We start from the raw sequence: 18,971 nt of genomic DNA on the forward strand, positions 1-18,971 counted from the left end.
CCACTATTAGTTCTTTTGTTTTACTCATGTTCAAGTCCAGGTTATTGCTATGACATCACTGATATAAATATATAAATATAAGTATATAAATTGAACCCAAATAAAATACGTTCTGGATCTCGATTTAGCAAAAACATTTTTGTTGACTGCATAAGCTTTATATCTTTGAATTAAATGCCCAATTATTTAATATTCTTGATTACTTCCAAAATTGGTATACTAGTTTAAATATATTTGTTAGATGAGGTCTCGTGCAAAATCTTGTCATAGTGCCCAGCACATTGTAGCTGTTCTAACATTATGTTTAATAAACATACTAACATTAAGATACAGTTGGTAATTCTGTAGCATTTCTTCATTGTTCTGAAACCACTCTTAATTACCACCTTAATTAAATGCCACCAGCTATATCACTCTGCAACTCACAGCTGGCGAACCCAGTTTGAGCCTGGCCAGTACCTGGATGGGAGACTTCCTGGGAAAAACTAAGGTTGCTGCTGGAAGAGGTGTTAGTGGGGCCAGTAAGGGGCACTCATCCTGTGGTCTGTGTGGGTCCTAATGACCCAATATAGTGACTAGGACACTATACTGTAAAAAGGCGCCGTCCTTTGGATGAGACGTAAAACCTAGGTCCTGACTCTCTGTGATCGTTACAAATCCAAGGGCATTTCTTGGAAAGAGTAGGGGTGTTACACTGGTGTCCTGGCCAAACTTCCCATTGGCCTTTACCAATCATGGCCTCCTAATAATCCCCATCTCTGAACTGGCTTCATTACTCTGCTCTCCTCCCCACTGAGAGCTGGTGTGTGGTGAGTGTACTGGCGCACTATGGCTGCTGTCGCATCATCCAGGTGAGGCTGTAAAGAGCTTTGAAAGGAGTGTGCAGGAAAACACTATATAACTGTAAAGAATTCTTATTAATTATTAAATAAGTGCTTAGCACATTTACAGATCAATTATCCAGGATAAATGATTTACGATAAATTTTGCTTTATAGTGCTGTGTTTTCCAGAATATCTTCACATTAAACATTGCTTTCCCTGCACTTTCAATATACTGCATAATAGACCGGATATGCAAGGCGAAATATTATTATCAACTAAAAATAGTTATTAAGTATAATTAACTTACTAGTCACGAAAGATCGTTACCTTCTTGTTACAACATGTTAGAATTCCATTCTATCACCACAAAGAACGTACAATAGCCGTCTACAGAGGTCCTGAAACTCAATAATTTCGGCAAGGAGGCGCAATCTGTAGAACCCTGCTGCTGTCGCGGGGGCTTGGCGAGTTAATCAAGCTTGAGACAGAAACACCCACTTTCCTTCCCCTGCGCTTTAATAGTCGAGCTGCGCACCTCCCCGCCGCAAAGATACAGCTGCTACACCATCCCATTCACAGAGCGCCGCCGCGGACACGCAGAAGCGACAGGGGTAGAGGCGCTGCGAGGTAATAATAGTGAGTTCTGAATAGTGAAAAATAAAGTCAGAAACGACGCTTAAACGTACTTGTAAAATATATATTTTTTTTAATGTAACGGAGGTTAATTTAGAATGTTTTTAATGCTCTTTTATCTTTCCCACGACACAGCGGAATTCTTGAGGTCTATAATGTTGGTTTTTCTAGATTTTTGTGAAGGTTCACTGAACCGCTAAATTCGCCTGAGATCGAATTATAATTCTTGCAGCTTGAGTTAATGTTTTCTGAAATATGTGTGTATAATAATAAGAAAAGAATAGATGTATTTGTTACCAAGAATTTACAACAATACGAAACAAAATAGTAAATTGCAGTAGTAAGTTAATGATAATTATTTAGTGTTTTGAATACCCTCGCAAGTCCTATTTCTAATTTACCCGTTCTATCACGTGAGTAACGAGACATTTCAGTTTTTGATGTTTTCCCGATTTTCATAGAAAAAATGTTTTTGCCTCCCCCTCCCCTCTTTTAAGACTTTCTTAATTTGCGTAGGGGAACTTCCTTATATTGAGACCGGGAACAAATAACAAAGATGAAAGGGTAAAACAAGCCTTAGAGAGATGGGCAGGATTAATCATTCCTTGACTGTGTGGGAGAATACAGACCGTATTACAGTAGTCAATCATCATGTAAAAACAGAAAACAGAAGTTTATCGGTATGAGATATTTTATAATAATAATAATACAGAAAATTAATAAAACCTTTTTACATTTTTGCACAAATATCGTTTAGATACAGTACATTTAACCGTGCTTCGATATTTTTCTTCTTAAAATAGAATTGTTGGTCTGTTACACAAATTTGGGATTTTTGTGGTTTGTAAGCATTTTAAGCTGAAACATACTGTGTAGTACAGTATGTATTGCGCTCGAGTCAAACACACCCTAATACTTGGCCACATACTGTACAGTATACAGTAGAACAGTGGGATTCTCTACCTACAGGCTAACTTGTTATGGACAGACGCACTCAAGAACGATTTGTTCAACGATGATTAAACGCGGTTTGTCTTCAAAGTCCCTAAACTGGAGGTTTTAAAAAGGCAGAGTCTGAACGTGATGTTACACGTCCGTCTTTTTCTGAGATCTTTGCTCCTATAATTCAAAGCAAAACGAATCATAAAACAGCGAGATGTATCTCTGTGTGTATTCTTACAGAGCATGACAGTTCCCCCTCTGACATTAGATAAGAAAGTATCCTTTAATGCCGAAAACTTTGCTGAACCGACTTCAGGGCAGTGATGCAGACAACACAGAAAAGACATCACATTATTCTAAATACAATAACTAGGGCCAAGAACATCCGTGAAAGGTCACAGTGAGCTAAAAAAACAGGATGGAGTCTGAGTCGAGAGATAACAGCAGTAAAGATGATAGAGCTGACATTTTGAGAAGGAAATCATAAGTGCCAAAAAAAAAAACAAAGTAAGAGAAGCCTTTCCATGCATCAATGTTCATTACAGTGCAGTAGCTTGACTTCCACTGATGACCACAACTGACTGTGCAGACCTAGAGTGGCTTCAGAAATAAAGTCACTGTCAGCCAATTGGAAGGAAGAGGGCTAAAGTGCAGGTGTCAATGTCGAACCCAGTGCTACACAAGATCGGCACAAACTCTAGGGTTACAAGGGCCGAAAGCTGCTTCTTCATTTTCTTTGTGCTGTCATGGTGTTTTTGTCAACACGAAGCTGCCTCTTCTCATCACCACCTTGCTCATTTCTGGGCAAGGAAGTCAGATCTCTATCTGAGCCATCAGTGATGAAGACCCTGATAAGAGAGCTTTGCATAGTGTGGGTGGATGAAGAGCTGATTTCCAGATTCCCCTTCAGGTTTCACTATTAAATGTGTTTCAGGAATGCTCACAAATTATTTTATTTTAATGGTAAAAACGTTTAGAAATGCTTGAAAAGAATGGAGTGAAAATTGCATCGGTGGGCTGTAGGTAGGAAACAAGGAGTGAAACGTCTTTAGGATTCTGCCTGCCTCTGTCTTTCTTTCTGGATAATTTTCCCAGCGAACTCTTTGGAAAGATATTTCCATTGGTTCCTGTCCTTGATTATTGTTTGCAATTATTGAACTGTAGAGTTAGTTGGGGTTACTAACATTTCACATTGTGTTGCTCAGAGGCTGGAATTGGAGGAGGGTTAAATTGCCAGGCATGGTTTAAGCTTAATGTTTTGAGTAAAAGGGAAAGTCCATACCAGAGCTCATCCTGGTTTCCGTAACGTTAAGCAGACTAGAGAGCAGCTGACATCCCTGGGATGGGATTCTAATCCATAGTGGGGAATTCCCCCCAGCAATGCTGGTTCCCTTTTTTACAGCTGGGCAGACTGGAGGAGCTGGGGTACAGTACTTCTGTCTGCATTAGGGACTTGAACACAACACCTGCCTATGCGTGAAACAGCATCCCCATTACACTATGCCTTTGGATTAGCCAGTCACAACTGTTACTCACCACCATTGTACCAACAAAGAAAAGGAAGATGTCTGGTGCACAACAATGCACGCAAACACAGTCCCTGGTGTTTATGTGCATGAAACGAAAAGTTTTCACTAGGTTATTGAATATTTGTTTACAGGGCTATGGAAGATGTAAAGATGTTGGTCGCTTTTATGTGTTAACGAGGGACCTATATTTATCGCTCTTAGTCTCTCCTTCAGTCGAGCAGTTTGAAACAAAAGCAGACAATAGCCATGCATCATGCAGATACCGGAAGCTGAAATAAAGAAAGAAGATTTTGAATTTAGATACCCTGATAACATGCTTCAGCATCTCTTCAGCACTTGAGAAGGACAGCTCCCTTATCAAAACAAATATATGTTTTTGGTGTTTAGGCAAATACAGCTTTGGTGCTTCATCTATAGTATACCATAGTAAAAATTCAATGGACACATCTACCATGGTGCAGCACAGAAAAGCACAATAAAGACATGTTAACACCAAAGGAAACCACGGCCAAACCTATGGTAAAACCTCTTAGATCTTGTGCCTCCTGGTGTACTCTTACAAAAGATTTCCACAGTAAACTGTAAAAACAGTGAGCTCAGGCTCATTTTACAGTAAAGTAGTCAATTGCCATGCAGGGCACAAATGTGATATTACCATATATACTATTTACCATGGTTTTATTTTGGAAGGGCGGTGTGGCAACAAACGAGCACATTGTTCAAATTTAAAGAAAACTGTCCTTTTAAGAGCAGTTTTTAACACACCAACCCATGTTCCTGTAGGTGATCCTTCAGTATGCTGTGGGCAAGGACTTTCCTTCTCTGGGCGATATACAGCAGCACCCTCCTGACTGGATCCTCTGGATCGAATGGTAATTCCCAGTGCTTTTGAAGATGAGTGCGTAATTACTGTCATCTCTTGAGTCTCGCGTGCCACATCATTCCCAGACCCCACTTTGACCACACATGTTGACACGTCTGCTGAAGTTTTGTTTGATCTCCTCATTATTTCTTTTTCCTGTTTCGAGTGATTTGACTCATCATGTGAGAATCAAAATACCCTCATGGAGGCATCATGCTTTTCTCGATCCCTTCCCCATTGTGCGGCGCTGAGAATTCTCAAAGCCTGCAGGTGCAAGCATCCTGCCTTTGTACGACTGACCAAGTTTTATCCACTAACCAAAGTGGATCTGTGCATTGAATGGTGAAGTCAATTTGGTGAAAACTGCCGGTGATGTGGTGTCTGACAATGGGCATCAGTCAGCTCAGCACAAAAAACTGGTGAGCATGAAGCCACAGTGTATTCACTAGGTTTCCCATTTTGTTCCAGGTAACGATGTTAATCTCATCTGTGTGAATGACTACAAAGTTACAGTGACATGCACACTGGAAGTCAATGCCAGTCACTCCAGCACTGAGAATGCCACCTATTCTGTGGAGTTCCTCTCAAAACTTGAAGAGTAAGAAAAATAAGACTTTCTCTTGCTTCTGTTTTAAATATCCATACAGCTGATCAAAGACACACTATTTAGCGATAAGAATAGATTGTTTTTAAACTGTATAAGAAGGCTTTCCCTTTCATCACCTAAAGAGCAACTCAACTGCAAATATTAAAGCTTTTTTACAGTTTGTAGTTTGAGGATCACACTCAATTGAAGCTGCAGCTGCCTTTTCAGGCTCAGATAAGAGGTACAAATATTTCCTCTGGCAGGAAGGAAATCCAGAGTAGGCAGTGCCCCACTGAAAAATGGAGTATGACTATCACCTTAGAAAGATTTCGAAGCCTCCTGCTCTAGAAGTATATAGATTTTTTTACCTCTCTCCTCTTATGGGTTTCAAAGGGAAACGAGTTTAAACAGTGAGACAAGGCTATTGATAATGGGTAATGTTGGCAGATTTGGGGGTAAGAAAGATAACTGACGCATAAAACCAATTCAAGCTGTTTTCTATCTCAAAAAAGTGGAATCTTGTAATTTAAAGTTTAAAATGTTTTTCATCTGTTTTTTTGTGCCACAGATCTACGTTTACATGTGCATTCAAGAAGGTTATGGACAGTTACAAGTGTACCCTGGATGTTGATGAAAAATTTAGTGACCTAGACTGTTACAGTGTAACACTCCATCACAACATTGCTGGACAGTTACAATCTACGGTGTACAAAGACTGTTATGAGCCAAAACTAAACAGTAAGTCATCAATTGATTGTAATCAATGTTGTGCTTCTTTGCTATTCTATAGTAGCTTTTTGCTACAATTCAATATTTGTCAAATAAAACACATCAAAGCACACAAAGTTACTTTGGACTTGGATTTGGACTTGGCAGAAAATTTTGCTCTGGAGCAAAAGGCTTTTCTCTTCAACTCATTCCAGACTTACTGCTTTATTTTCTTCATTCCTCCTCCAATACAATATAAAGTCACTGATGTTTTGTTCATTTTCTGCTCCTAGTTCAGCCTTTTCCACCACAAGATCTGACTGTTACCTCAGCCTCACAGCAATACCTTTTCACCTGGGCTGGGAGCAACGACGAGGCGTACACTGATTATAACATTCTTCACCACGAATTGTGGTTTTACAAGAAAGAAAACCCATCTGTGGTATGTTCCTGTGTAATTATACCTTATACTTATATATTTATCTACTTCCTTATATTTATACACCTTAAAGTGAAACTTGTTAACCAGTAGACTATTGGGAATAAGAAATGAAGAATTTCTTTGAACCTATGAGTCATAGCATAAGATATTCCTTTATTTTGGGGCTATGCTGAATTTTTTTTGCTAGTTTTAGGATTTTGCAGCACCAACGTGATTAAAATCAATGCCTTTGTTTTCTGTTTAGAAGCGCAAGGTTCTCCACACTGATGTGGCCAGTGTCATTTACCTTAATGAAGAAGTGCTCGAACCCGATACAGTGTACGTTGCGAAACTGCGCTCCGGTCCTGACAATTCTTACTATAAGGGACACTGGAGCAAGTGGAGTTCAGAGGTGGAATGGAGGACAAACTCAAGTCTGGATGATTATCCCAGCGTCAGAAGTAGGTTATTAAAATTTTCAATTTTAATGTGTTTTCTCAAGGGACTGATCATTATGAAAGTTTACCATGGTGCACTGGCACAGTATTTTCCAGTTTTCCTAGACTATTCCCATGTGTTTACTTCACTTTTCGTGGTTTGGATCATGCTGAGCCTTTCCCTGCTGTGCTTCAAAATACTCCTCTGACTTTGCACCTGGGTATACTAGAGTTGACTTTTAGAAGATGTGTGGTGTTTTTTCACAGATGTAAGATGTAAAGTTTCACTAAATGTAAACTTTTGCTTTCAGTAAAATAGTTCACCAATCAGGTGAAATGAATGCTTATGTTTATTGCAAAGTACATTTTTATTCATTTTTACAAATACTGTAACTAAGCACCTTAAATGAGGGTTGAAAAGTGGGTTGTTTTCCGTTTAGTTTAGTATCTCCTAAGATATGTTAGAACGATATCTAAAAACTATATTTGTCCTCTTTAAATACTAAATACAAGTAATACAGTGGCTTAGTTTTTCAGACAATCTTTCTAGTAAGGTAATTAAAGATTTTTCTCTTATTAGGTAAAACATTCTTTCAAAGTTGCTAAACTTGTGAAAAAATGAATTATAAATGGTGATTATTTTAAGATTTTAACTGCACACAAGTTAAACACTCTAAACACACCTAAAACACTAAAAATATTTTTGCAAATTGTTCCACTGTTAGTTTGATACTTGATAAATAAGGGATGTGTAAAGATGTAGAACACGCTAGTTTGATATAAGATATGTCAGAGTTGTTTCATCACTTTTCTGCCACTGATCATAGTTTAGAATAGCTTTTCACACTGATGTCACCACCCTTGGCGGTGATCTTCTACTCTAGTTTTCCTCTGGTTTGGGCTATGTAGCTATGTACTGTACCTATTCCAATTCCTATATCTTTGAAATGTTATGTACCATACTCATTTTTGAAGCTCACATTTTTTAATGACTTAGAAACCTAACACTGTCTCAAGCCAGGAGATGGCATATTTGAAGTCATCCATATCAAGACTCTCTGAATGTTCTGTCTCTGGGGATGCAGAATTTCAGTCCTCCTGAAAATAATCCCCAGAAACCCATCTATCCCATGAGCAACATTTTCTCTCACTGAACTGTGCATAAAGTCATTCCCTAGTAGGTGTTGAGCTGGCTTTAACCTTAAGGGCTGAATGTGAGTTTTGTTTTGGGGGTCAGATTTTAGAGCAGTATGCCATTACCAATTGTAGCAATGGAGAGGTTAGTTAGGAAGGACTGTTCGAATTCTGCCTTCTACGCTGGGGATAAGTGTCAATGTTTCAGTGAATTTTTACAGATGCAAATTATGCCAGATAGGTCAGTAATATTTGTTCATCTTGATGCATTATATATGATTTATAACATCTTGTTTTTTAGAGGGAAACCTAGCAGTTATTTGGCAGATAGCCTTATCCTTAGCAGCAGTAGCTGTCATTGCATCATGTTTGTACTGCACTCTTCCTGCAAGGTAACGTGATTTATGTCACATTCTAAAAATCACATTAAATTCTAATCTATTAACAGAAATGCCACATTGTACTTGTTTTACCGTGATGTCTGTTTTCCAATTTTACAATAATACTTCTAGTAATCTCTTCTAAAAAAGGGACTTGTAGTTCCAATTTCTCAGATTAAATCTCGGTAACAAAATAATTCATTGATGGTATAGAAAAAAAATGACAAATTTTGAATTAAACACAAATTCATGAACTTAATGAAAGTACTGTAAGTAGCCTTATTGTCGCAAACCCCTGGTCTCGCCACGAGTGAGAGGGAGAGTTCCCACGAATTGTGACATGAAGCTGCCCTCCCTGTAATGACTAATGTAATGTGATGTGTGAGTGAATAAGTACAGGTTGTGCAGCATATATTTCACTGCCGAAATGTTCCAACGTTCCAGATATTTCTGTTGAATTAAAAGAGATGTATTCACAAGCCTGCTTGTTTGCAATATAATAGGGCCTCACACGTCACCTGACGTTTTGTTGCCTCGTTCTGAATCGCAGAACATGGTGCTGCGCACACCTGGAAATTTGATCTCTTTTGTGATGTAAATCGGAGGTTTTACAAGTTACGGTGTAGATTTCACTTTTATTGTGGTTTGAAATGCACTTAATCAATTCTAACCCCATAATACAAAAATAGCGTTGCGGTCCCCCTGTAAGTATTTGCTGATAGGCGACACAGGAACAGAATCAGGACTTCTAAGCCCCTTTCTGACCCCATAGTCAGATTTATCATGTAGCGTCCATGTAGGGAAAGTATGAGTTTTGGATGACAGGATGACACTGTCACAGATAATAATAATAATAATAATGTTTCTTTATTAGCCCTATACAATTTCTTGCATTAGGAATTCATCTTTTTTCACATACCCCAGCTTTTCTCCATGAGACACAGACAAGGAGAGAAGCTTGGGGTCAGAGCACAGGGTCAGCCATTGTACAGCACCCCTGGAGCAGTTCAGGTTAAGGGCCTTGCTCAGGGACCCAACAGAGTAGGATTCCTCTGCCAGCTGCGGGATTTGAACCGGCAACCTTCCAGGCACAGGCACAGATCCTTAGCCACAGAGCTACCGCTCCACCCCATCATACTGCCACGGCTGAGAATTGACATTTGTTATGCCATTGGAATTGTGTTTTCTGAGGAGCTACAGCTCTTGAGTGAAAGCCCTTCAACTGATCTCTTCTCTGCTGTATTTCAGGATATGGATAAAAACATGCACCAGTGTTCCCACTCCAGCCCCTTTCTTTCAGCCCCTGTACAGCCACTATAAGGGAGATTTTCAGGTAGGAGAACAATTTTCTGTGGAATGTTAATTAATTAAAGAGATCTTTTTTGTGAATTTAATATTTAATAAGTACATTGTGAGAGTGCTTCTGTTGTGTGGCTGGTAGAGCTACTTCCTCACACTTCTTGGGTACTGGGCTTGATTCTGGACTCAGGAATCTTCACACTTCTGTGTGAAGTCTGCACATTCCTCTTCATGTTCATGCAGGTTTGATCCCATTGCACATAGATATGCTGGTAAGGTTTGATTGTGTTTTCAAAAAAATGCCTTTCTGTGAGGCCCTATAATGTACTGGAGTATTGTCCAGGGCAAGGGAAATCTTGTACTGTCTTTCTTTACTTGCATCTTGTGCTTGTACAATAGGCTCCAGCCTTGCCAGGCTTGGTGTAATAATTGCATGAATGATTTAATAAGAAACAAAAATTGGGTTTTATTAGTTATAATGCAGGGATTATGTAGTTTAAGGATTTTTGTAATGTATCATTGTAGTTTTACCCTCTAAAGATACCAATATCTAATTACACCATCTTTCCTGATTTTGCTCCTGGTCAGAAATGGCTCCTGTCTCAAGGCCTTCAGGGGGACCTGATCAAGATGGAGGAGGTCTTAAAAATTGACATGCTCATTGATGCCAAGCCCATAAAGAAAGAAGAAAGCTGCTTCTTGACTGAACCTTCAGAGACCATTTGTCAGGTCACCTACGTCAACCCACACTGCAAAGATAAGAACACTCTGGTCATGTGGAATGATGACAGCATGCACAACCAAGCTGAAGTATTATCAGACTTGGGCAGCCCTGGCTCAGGTTCGCCCTTGTTCCTGAAAGCCAGCTTTGATGAAATGTTCAGTTCTCTGTCGCTGGATTCCTCTGGAATGATGGAGTGCGATTCTGGCTGTGAAGATCCCACACAGAGTCTGGACAGTAGCTGGCCACACACCACCCTCTCCTTCGAGGTGTCTACTGAGCCCGAGAGCCTGTGTTACAGCGATGACTACTGCACCCTCTCCGACACCCACAATGGCCTGGTCCCCACCAGAGTGGTGAAGCAACCCAGCAAGATCGTGGAGCCTGATGCAGAAAACCCTCAAGAGGTGGAACTGTCCAAAGGCAGTGACCACGACTGCCATCTCCAGGATTCCCCCAGCGAGAGCGATGTGGACAGCTTGTGCCAGCGCAGTCTTTGAGTTCTCCAGCGGTACCGTCTCTTTCACCTCTCCCACTCAGAAGGGAACAGAAGGGATGTGATATGTTTTACTTCTCCCTTAGCTACATTTTTATGTCTTTTGTTGCATTAGGTTTTTCAAGCCTGAATGTCTTTGACAAAAGAAATCTCCACACTGAGCTACTCTTCCTTTCCTGGGTAACAGATTTTTTGTGAGCTCTTTTGGGTAAAAATTCCTCTATGCTGTAGAAAGATGAGGGCATGAAAGAGAGGAAATGTGACAGTTAAAACCTCTGTCTCTCAGTATACATAGAATATGTTTTACAGCAAAAAGGAATTTCGTTTTGTCCCAGAGCAGGAGTACAGCTCCATTCCACTTTGGGAGAGGGAACGGAACCATACAGCTTCTGGAAGAGCAGATCTGCAGACCAGATGGAAGTCCACAGTTTTGTTGAGACCATCTGACTCTTCACAACACTTAACAAATGTTTTTGTTAATGCATGTAAAGAGGAACCTACTCATCTGACAAAGGTCCTCTTTTAGGAAATGGAAACGCTTCTGAAATCCAAGATGTGTGCCCCATGTTTTGCACTTGAACAATACCTCCTGCTGCAGGGTCCATATTTGCTGATGACAAGACGGAAGCTTGTTGTTGGCACATGCTTGCCTGCGTATTCTCTATGAGACAAGAAGGGAAACAACACTTCGCTTACCTCACAGTCACACCATAGACACCAGTAATCTACTGAGGCTACAAAGCAAAAATCACCAAGCATGGACTCCTGTCTTCTAGATTCCGCTGCTTAGAAGTACATGCTGACACAAATCATGTTGAATTTGAAAAAATAATGGACATTATCATCTTAATCTAGTTTGCTTTTACCATATGAGACTAACCTAGTTAATTCCAAAACAGTTTTCTGGGTAACCTTCATCATTTAGACTTTATGTCCCTTTGTATTTTGTATTTTGGTTTATGAACATTTATTTTTTCTCTGACTTTGTTATTCTTGATTTCTCCACTATGTTGTCACCCTGGTAAATGTTAGTTCATTACTACAATTTTTTTTTCTTAAGCAAGGTTTACTCAATTGTAATAGATTTTCTTTGTTAGAATACTTTATAGTAGCTGCACACAAGAACTGCTAAGAAAGTTGCAGTGAATTCATTTATATTGTTTGCGAGTGCTTTTGACACAGCTCCCGGGGAATTCTCCGGATGAATTGCTTTTAAGACCTCTACAGGAAAGCTGCTTGGAACAAGAATTATTTTAACAGAGTTTTGGTAGTTACATGATACTACAAAATATTTATTTCATTCACAGAAATCTGTTTTCCCAGCAGTAATCACACTATCCACTGCTGCTAAATTGAAGTACATCTGTTTTTTCATTGCTCATAAGTTCATATTAAAAATCCACCTTTTCTCACTAGCCTTGTCCTAAAGTCAGGGTTAATATTGGACTTCTGCACTAGGGTGGGATATGGGTATGTACAGGTATACATATTTTACACTGTTGACTGTTTGCTTCTTTCTTGTGAATATCGACAGAGATCTTTCATCAACAGTGATATACAGTAGTGTGACACACCCAAGGGCAGGAGGTGGGATCTTTTTATAGATGGGACTCTCTAAAACGGACACAGAAGAACTAGTGGTCATTATTATGAGGGAAAAGCAAAACAAAACAAAAGCCTGTCTCCTCTTTTGTCCCTCTCTATTAAGTTACTGGCAGCAGAAGTGTAACTTAAAGCTCTACCCCAGAAAACCAAATCCACAGATCTGTCTTTAAGTCACCTTCTTGCTCCCCTCTCCCTCTGATGCATTGCATTTTGACACACCCTCAAAATTAAATTATTCATTAATCCAAGTATGAGGTACAGTATGTTGAAATGTAAATTAATTTATGACTTAATGGATATAATTTATGAAATTTGGGATAATGATAATTACGTCTAAATCTGTATAAGTAGTTTTGTCAAATGTAATGGGAACATACAAGATGACATTTCCTGGTTCGTTAAGCCCTGGAAAGGATGAGGACTTACGTGATTGAGGAAAATAGTTTGTTCAAATTAGATTCCCCTCTTGTCCTCCTGGGCTGGAGTTTGACCACAGGTGGTTACAGCTTCAGTAAGCAAATGTTTTTAAGCTCTGGTCACAAATGTAGAAGAAAGGTGATGAACAGAAAAGTGGACATACTTTATAGACAGCTCCTGCTTGCATGGTAAGACTTTAAATAAAAAAAATGTGTTGAATATTTGTTTTGCAGTTTTCATTCGATTTATTTTGATTAGTTTGCTTTTTATTTTTGCATACAGTAGGTGCAAAATATTACCTTCTCCAAGTATTTAACATTTACTTTAAGAAAGTCACAGATTTTGCCCGATAGCAAAAATCTTCTGATATCACCCTGTACACATGGCACACTTTATGATAAATATCAAATTATCATACTTGAATAGGTACCAAATCTAAAGAAAGTTATTGCTGTTAAAATGTTAATCGTTCTGTATCTTTGGATGCAGGATGAGCAATGCTTACTGTGTTGTCATTAAAATGTCAAACGTTATTTGAAGATCCCTCACAAGATTATGTTAATGGTATGTGCTTATTTTATTTTTTCCATCAGTATCAAATCTAGAAACTGTCAATGTAAGCATATATGACTTTGCTACCCTTAATTGGAAATGAATGAACTTTCACTGTTCAAAGGGTGAATGAGTGGGTGACAGTCTCTTCCAGTAATTAACTACAGTTGTGGGTGGTTTGCTTTTATTCTTGCTGTTATAAGGGCTTGCAAGCAGTGGGGTTCTAAAAAATATAGGTTCTACTTCCCACAAGTTGGAAGAGCTATTTCGGTAATATCCCAGCAATATCTGTTTATATTGTGAAAACTCAGAAAATATTTTTTTATATAGAAAACAAACCCTAAAGGCCATTGTCTCTCATGCACTGTTTTCATCATGGAGGACATCTCTGTGTTTATGTTTTCCTTTGCACTTTTGAACCCTTCCGGAGAAATGCTTCAAAAAACAAGCTGTGCTTCAATTTTTTTATTTCCTCAGACATCATTGTCATTATTGGTGCATTCCCAGTTTGGGGACATGGGCAATGCCACAGAGACACTGACCAATTCCAATTCTGTTTCCTGTAACTAGAGAGTAACCACTCCAGATGGTGTAATGAGAGCATAATGCACCAGAGCATAACTTGAACAACCATTCCCTGCTGTTTCTGTGCTTGAGAGTAGGATCAGACCCTATTCCCTTGCTGGAACTGACTTTTTGTTGTATGAAGAAGTGTAGTTTTTTTGTAGAATGGTGATACTTTTGAGGAATTGAGAGTTTACAGAGCCATTCCATTGATGGTTTCATCCAAAATGTCACCTGACCCCCATGTATTTTTTCTGATATTTTTTAGTATTTCTTTTCTTTAAAAAGACCTGCTCTTGAATGCTGTTTGTGCTCTCCAAATTGTTTAAGATTATCCTGCCTGTTACCGTTATTTTGTCTCTTTGCTCTTGCTTAACAGCCGCTGTGTCTGTAGTAATTTGTTGCTCTTTGACATTCACTCAAATGGGGGTGGCAAATTAGTTAGTGCTCAGGGCTCTCATATGGAATTAACCACATCCCACTTCTATTCTTCAAGGTTCTAATGACTTGGTTCACAGTTTAACTAAATACAAAGGTCTATCATGATTTATAACAGAGAGCAGCACTACTTGTGTATGTATTCACCAATGCACCAATGAAGGTACTGTAGATGTTCCCAGTCTTGGCCAAAGACAGTCCATATCATACTGTCTGCCCGAAATACCATTTGCCTTGGACTAACCAAAGATGCCTGTGTGATGATCTGAAGTGGTTGGTTAGGTACTACAGAAAACCTCCTGGAATTCCCTGGAACTGTGACAGAGACAGTCACTCACCTTTTCTGTGGAGCAATGCCTCTAGGCACATGAAGAGAAAGGGCAAACTAGCAGAAAAACAGAATTTGGATGTACAGTATAGATAAGAATGAAATATATGTAAACTATTATGTTTGCTTTGTATATTTAAGGAGCAGGACTTTGGTACCTGAAGGTTGAAGGAACCTGTTTTTGTCTTTTGGTATTTGATTTTATCGTCAATGATGTAATGATTTATAATTGCTACCCGGACCTGTAAATATCAAGGCACTTTTTTGTTAGAGGGGAGGGGCTAGACCTACAGTATAACAGGAGGGCTGTAGTGCTTCTGAATAATTCCTGTTGATTACCTGCCTAATATGAGGCTGTTCTCCATTCTTTAATCTCTGTGATGTGCTTTCGCACAGATTCGTCACCCGAACCGTTTGTCAGCATAGAAGAACTCCTTGCTGCTGGACCCTCATGTGTCTGTGGAAATTAAATGTTTTGCTTGGTTTCTCTGTCCCAGTTGCTGTGAGAAAGACAAGATTTTTGCATTGAACAGTCCCATTGCTAAATGGCATCATTGCTTAATTCCAAAAGAGTTTGGAACTGGAACAGAAATCTAGAAAGAATGTCCATTTAATTCATCCCCCTCAAGAATGACAGTGGCACCTACTAAGTTTCCATCTACTACAAGTATGTCATATCTCGTTTGATATTTATAGTGCCTCATAATTAAATTTCTATAGCTGTTTCTAAGTGTTTAAGAATAGTGAAGCCTAGATATTTATTTAGGTCCAGGCTCAAAGGAAAGCTATGCAGAAGCTATCTTGTGGTTTTCCTTAGGTTCTAATTTTTCTCTGTTGAATCTATACTGTATCTTCAAAGTCATCTGTGTTGAAGAGTTTTTAAAAAAGGATAGTTTCATTTTCAAGGGAGTCTTACAAGGAAATTCATGTGATGTGTGGCAGTATCGTGTTCAGCAAATTCCTGGGCCACAGACAAGTTCCTGCTTGGGTTTTAGAAAACTGAACTACTGAAATGAAAGTATCATTAAGTTGTGAACATCCATCATTAAGACAGCTGTGTCATATAAATGGCTGACCCTGCGCTCTGACCCCAAGCATCTCTCCTTGTCTGTGTGTCTCATGGAGAGCAAGTTGGGGTATATGAAAAGACAAATTCCTAATACAAGAAATTGTATATGGCCAATAAAGTGATCTTATGAATGATCTGAGGTGCTTTCGTCTGCTTTGGAGCAGCAAATGTTTTTTGAAATTAGATTACCACGATTTTACATTTCAGATATCAACAAATAGCTAAAGGGGAAAAGATCATGCCCTTGATAATCTGTTTAAAGTGCTGTAAACTATCCAGCTGTATCTTGCAAAATGCTAGTGGTTATCTCTTTTCAGCATTTTCTACTAAGACAGTCCTTCCTCTTGACTCCATTATCAGATAACAAACTTGAAACAGGCATGTTAAGGAACACGAAAAATTGTGCCTCTGTTTGCTTGCCAATGTGAAAGAATAGTACAACGTGAGATTTGTGTAACACTTTGCAACTTCAAGCACTTGTCCACAAAAACAAAAGGCATTACAACATTTTGTGGAGTAAAAACCACTTAAAAGAGAAACTGTATCCAAGCCATGATGATGAGGTAGCCACACCCTCTGATGCATAGCAAGCCATGACCACTTTTCAGTGCTTCCTTGGGATGGTTTTTGCAAAATTCTCAAAGCAAACCAGTCTACAAATACACAGATACTTTGGTTGTTTGTGGGATATTGCAGAATTCAAGCACATGTTACTGCTATAAAACAAAAAAAAACAATCTATAGTAAGATGTTCTAGTTCTCCGTCAATTTAATGCAGCTATAATAAGTACTCAAATGTAACGATTACGCAAATCAATTGGCCAGGCAAACAATCAATCAGTTAAGGAAAAATATTATTTTATTAGTTAATTCATGGCCACAAGATGGAACTACCTGCTGCAGAGCATACCAGTCATAAATATACACGTGAGGATTATCTATCCATTCTTTACAAGGAGGAAATCAGAGCTCTCTGCAAAAACCAACAAAGATGTGGAGAGAACATGCAAACTGTGCACAGAAAGACCTTCAAGCCAGAATCAAACCTAGGAACCAAAATCTGAGCAACAGCAGTACTAACATTAACACCACCTCAAAATGTATTCTAAGTATTGCACCTCTAAGTATTGCATTTAAAATGTTTTCGTTAAAAGTTCCAGTTTTGGGGGAAAAAATGATAGTTCTAATATCATTGCAAAACTTTTAATCATATTTGTTACAGAATGACAAAGTTGTTTGAGATCTTTCATAGCAGGTGAGTGTTTGATGATGTTCGTAGCGTGTGTACAGTACCGAGCCTCAGAATAACTTAGTGATAAAGACAGAGAGCTTTGTTGTGGTTATTTGATTGTTTTTAGTGCCTTGTAAAACAATGCGTTGTGTGCACAGGAGTTATTTTCACTTCTGATAATAAAGTTTGTTTGCAACTCATCTCTCCTCCACAGAACACAGCTCTGTCTAAGAAAGCATTGTACTTATGCGGTACTAGGAAACAATCAAATATTGTCTCATAAAATACAATTTGACCTTGAATCATACATGTTCAGGACCCGTTCACAAAAATTATCCACTCAGTGATTATTTTTTTTAATACTGGACATGAACAAGTTGATTCTTTGCAAGAGTAAAAATGATATTTTTTTAAATCCTGTTAAAGGATATGTATTGACGCATTTGAAAGTACGCTCTTGGTGCTGATAAAGATGATCTGTTTTGATATACTGTGCGGTAGCCGTCTTGGTTGTGTAATCTCTTCTGGATGACCTTTTCTTCGGCTTCCTTTCTTTTCTTGCAGTGCAGGTACTTTCTGATGCCCATATTGCAAGATTTAACAAGTAAGTCAGCACCACTTGCCCAGCAGAAGAAATGTCATTTGCTTTTATGGTAAAAAATGATGTGAGAGCAATATAGACAGTCATCAAGGCCACTCATTTTATGGTGACAGGGCAATGGGGCTGTTTCATGTAAGGCTTTTGCCTAACAATCCCCTTCTAAACTGAATCCGAGGACTTGAGTTTGGACTGTGTATCTTTGTTGCCTTGGGCCACCAGTGAACAATGGGTTTCAAAACAGTGTGCGGCATTAATCTGTTTTCCCACCACCACATACTGTATATATGGACTCCCATCAGGAGTCTCACAGAGAGCATTTTTCTGTGAAACAGGATCCCCTCCTAAGAATGGCCTGTAGGACAAATAAGATGTACAAACTGTATAGGACATGAAAATGATTGTAATTCATTCTACCTCCTTCTTTGAATAATTGAACTGGTACAGCTTTACACAATGAACTGAATAAAACTTTTCAGTTTTCCCTTTTTTGCTTGCTGAGCACAAAATTCTATAATACAATCTCGACATTTCAGTTACTTGTTTTTTAGCTCACCCTTGACACCTACTAATGGGTTTTTCAAACAGCTTCGGTGTATAAAGTGAAAGACTGATTAGTAAGAATTGATATTGATTCTTTTTTTCTGTGTTTATCCAGCTGTCCTGAATAATTTTATTTACACAGAGGAGTAAAAATGCATTTACTATATTTTAGGAGATAATCTTAATACATGTCCTTTAGCTTGAGATGCTAGGTGTTAAGTATTTTATGCTTAGCAAGAATACAAATGTCAAAAGGGGAAAATATAAACTACATATACAGTATGCTGGGGGCTGAAGTCTGGGGTTTGGTTTTTCCAAGAGCTTCAGGGCAATTCCCAGAATTTCCACTTTCTTCCACATTTATCTGTAGAGTGACTATCCAGTGGCCCTTGAATTAAAGATTCAATTGGGATTCATCAAGACTAACCATCACTCCACCCCCACATAGAAAGTTCCAGAACCCTTGACAAAATTTGATTGTCCCAGAGCTGCAACGACATTCTCTTGCTCTTCACTTCTGACATGTACAAGTCGATTAGGGGTTGCGCTAGGCATTCTTTTTCAGTGTTGGCTAAGCTCCAACTTTGATATATAATATATTAGAGACTGGAGGCTTATGAAAAGCAGTTTGTACAAACACAGCTCTTCCAAGGC

The 18,971-nt window shown here is 38.8% G+C and overlaps 1 protein-coding gene across 1 annotated transcript; it reads left to right on the plus strand.

The window, feature by feature from the left end:
- Positions 1 to 1,392: 1,392 nt before the first annotated feature.
- On the plus strand, positions 1,393 to 13,210 carry il21r.2 (interleukin 21 receptor, tandem duplicate 2). Its single transcript, XM_088936587.1, has 9 exons — positions 1,393 to 1,451; positions 4,712 to 4,800; positions 5,259 to 5,388; positions 5,945 to 6,114; positions 6,378 to 6,526; positions 6,771 to 6,966; positions 8,378 to 8,468; positions 9,705 to 9,789; positions 10,344 to 13,210. Exons 2-9 carry the CDS (start codon positions 4,725 to 4,727, stop codon positions 10,974 to 10,976), a joined length of 1,530 nt encoding a protein of 509 aa, XP_088792713.1. The 5' UTR covers positions 1,393 to 1,451; positions 4,712 to 4,724; the 3' UTR covers positions 10,977 to 13,210.
- Positions 13,211 to 18,971: the final 5,761 nt, after the last annotated feature.

This window comes from Atractosteus spatula, chromosome 18, assembly GCF_055471065.1.
Source record: "Atractosteus spatula isolate fAtrSpa1 chromosome 18, fAtrSpa1.hap1, whole genome shotgun sequence".
Classification (NCBI taxonomy): domain Eukaryota; kingdom Metazoa; phylum Chordata; class Actinopteri; order Semionotiformes; family Lepisosteidae; genus Atractosteus; species Atractosteus spatula.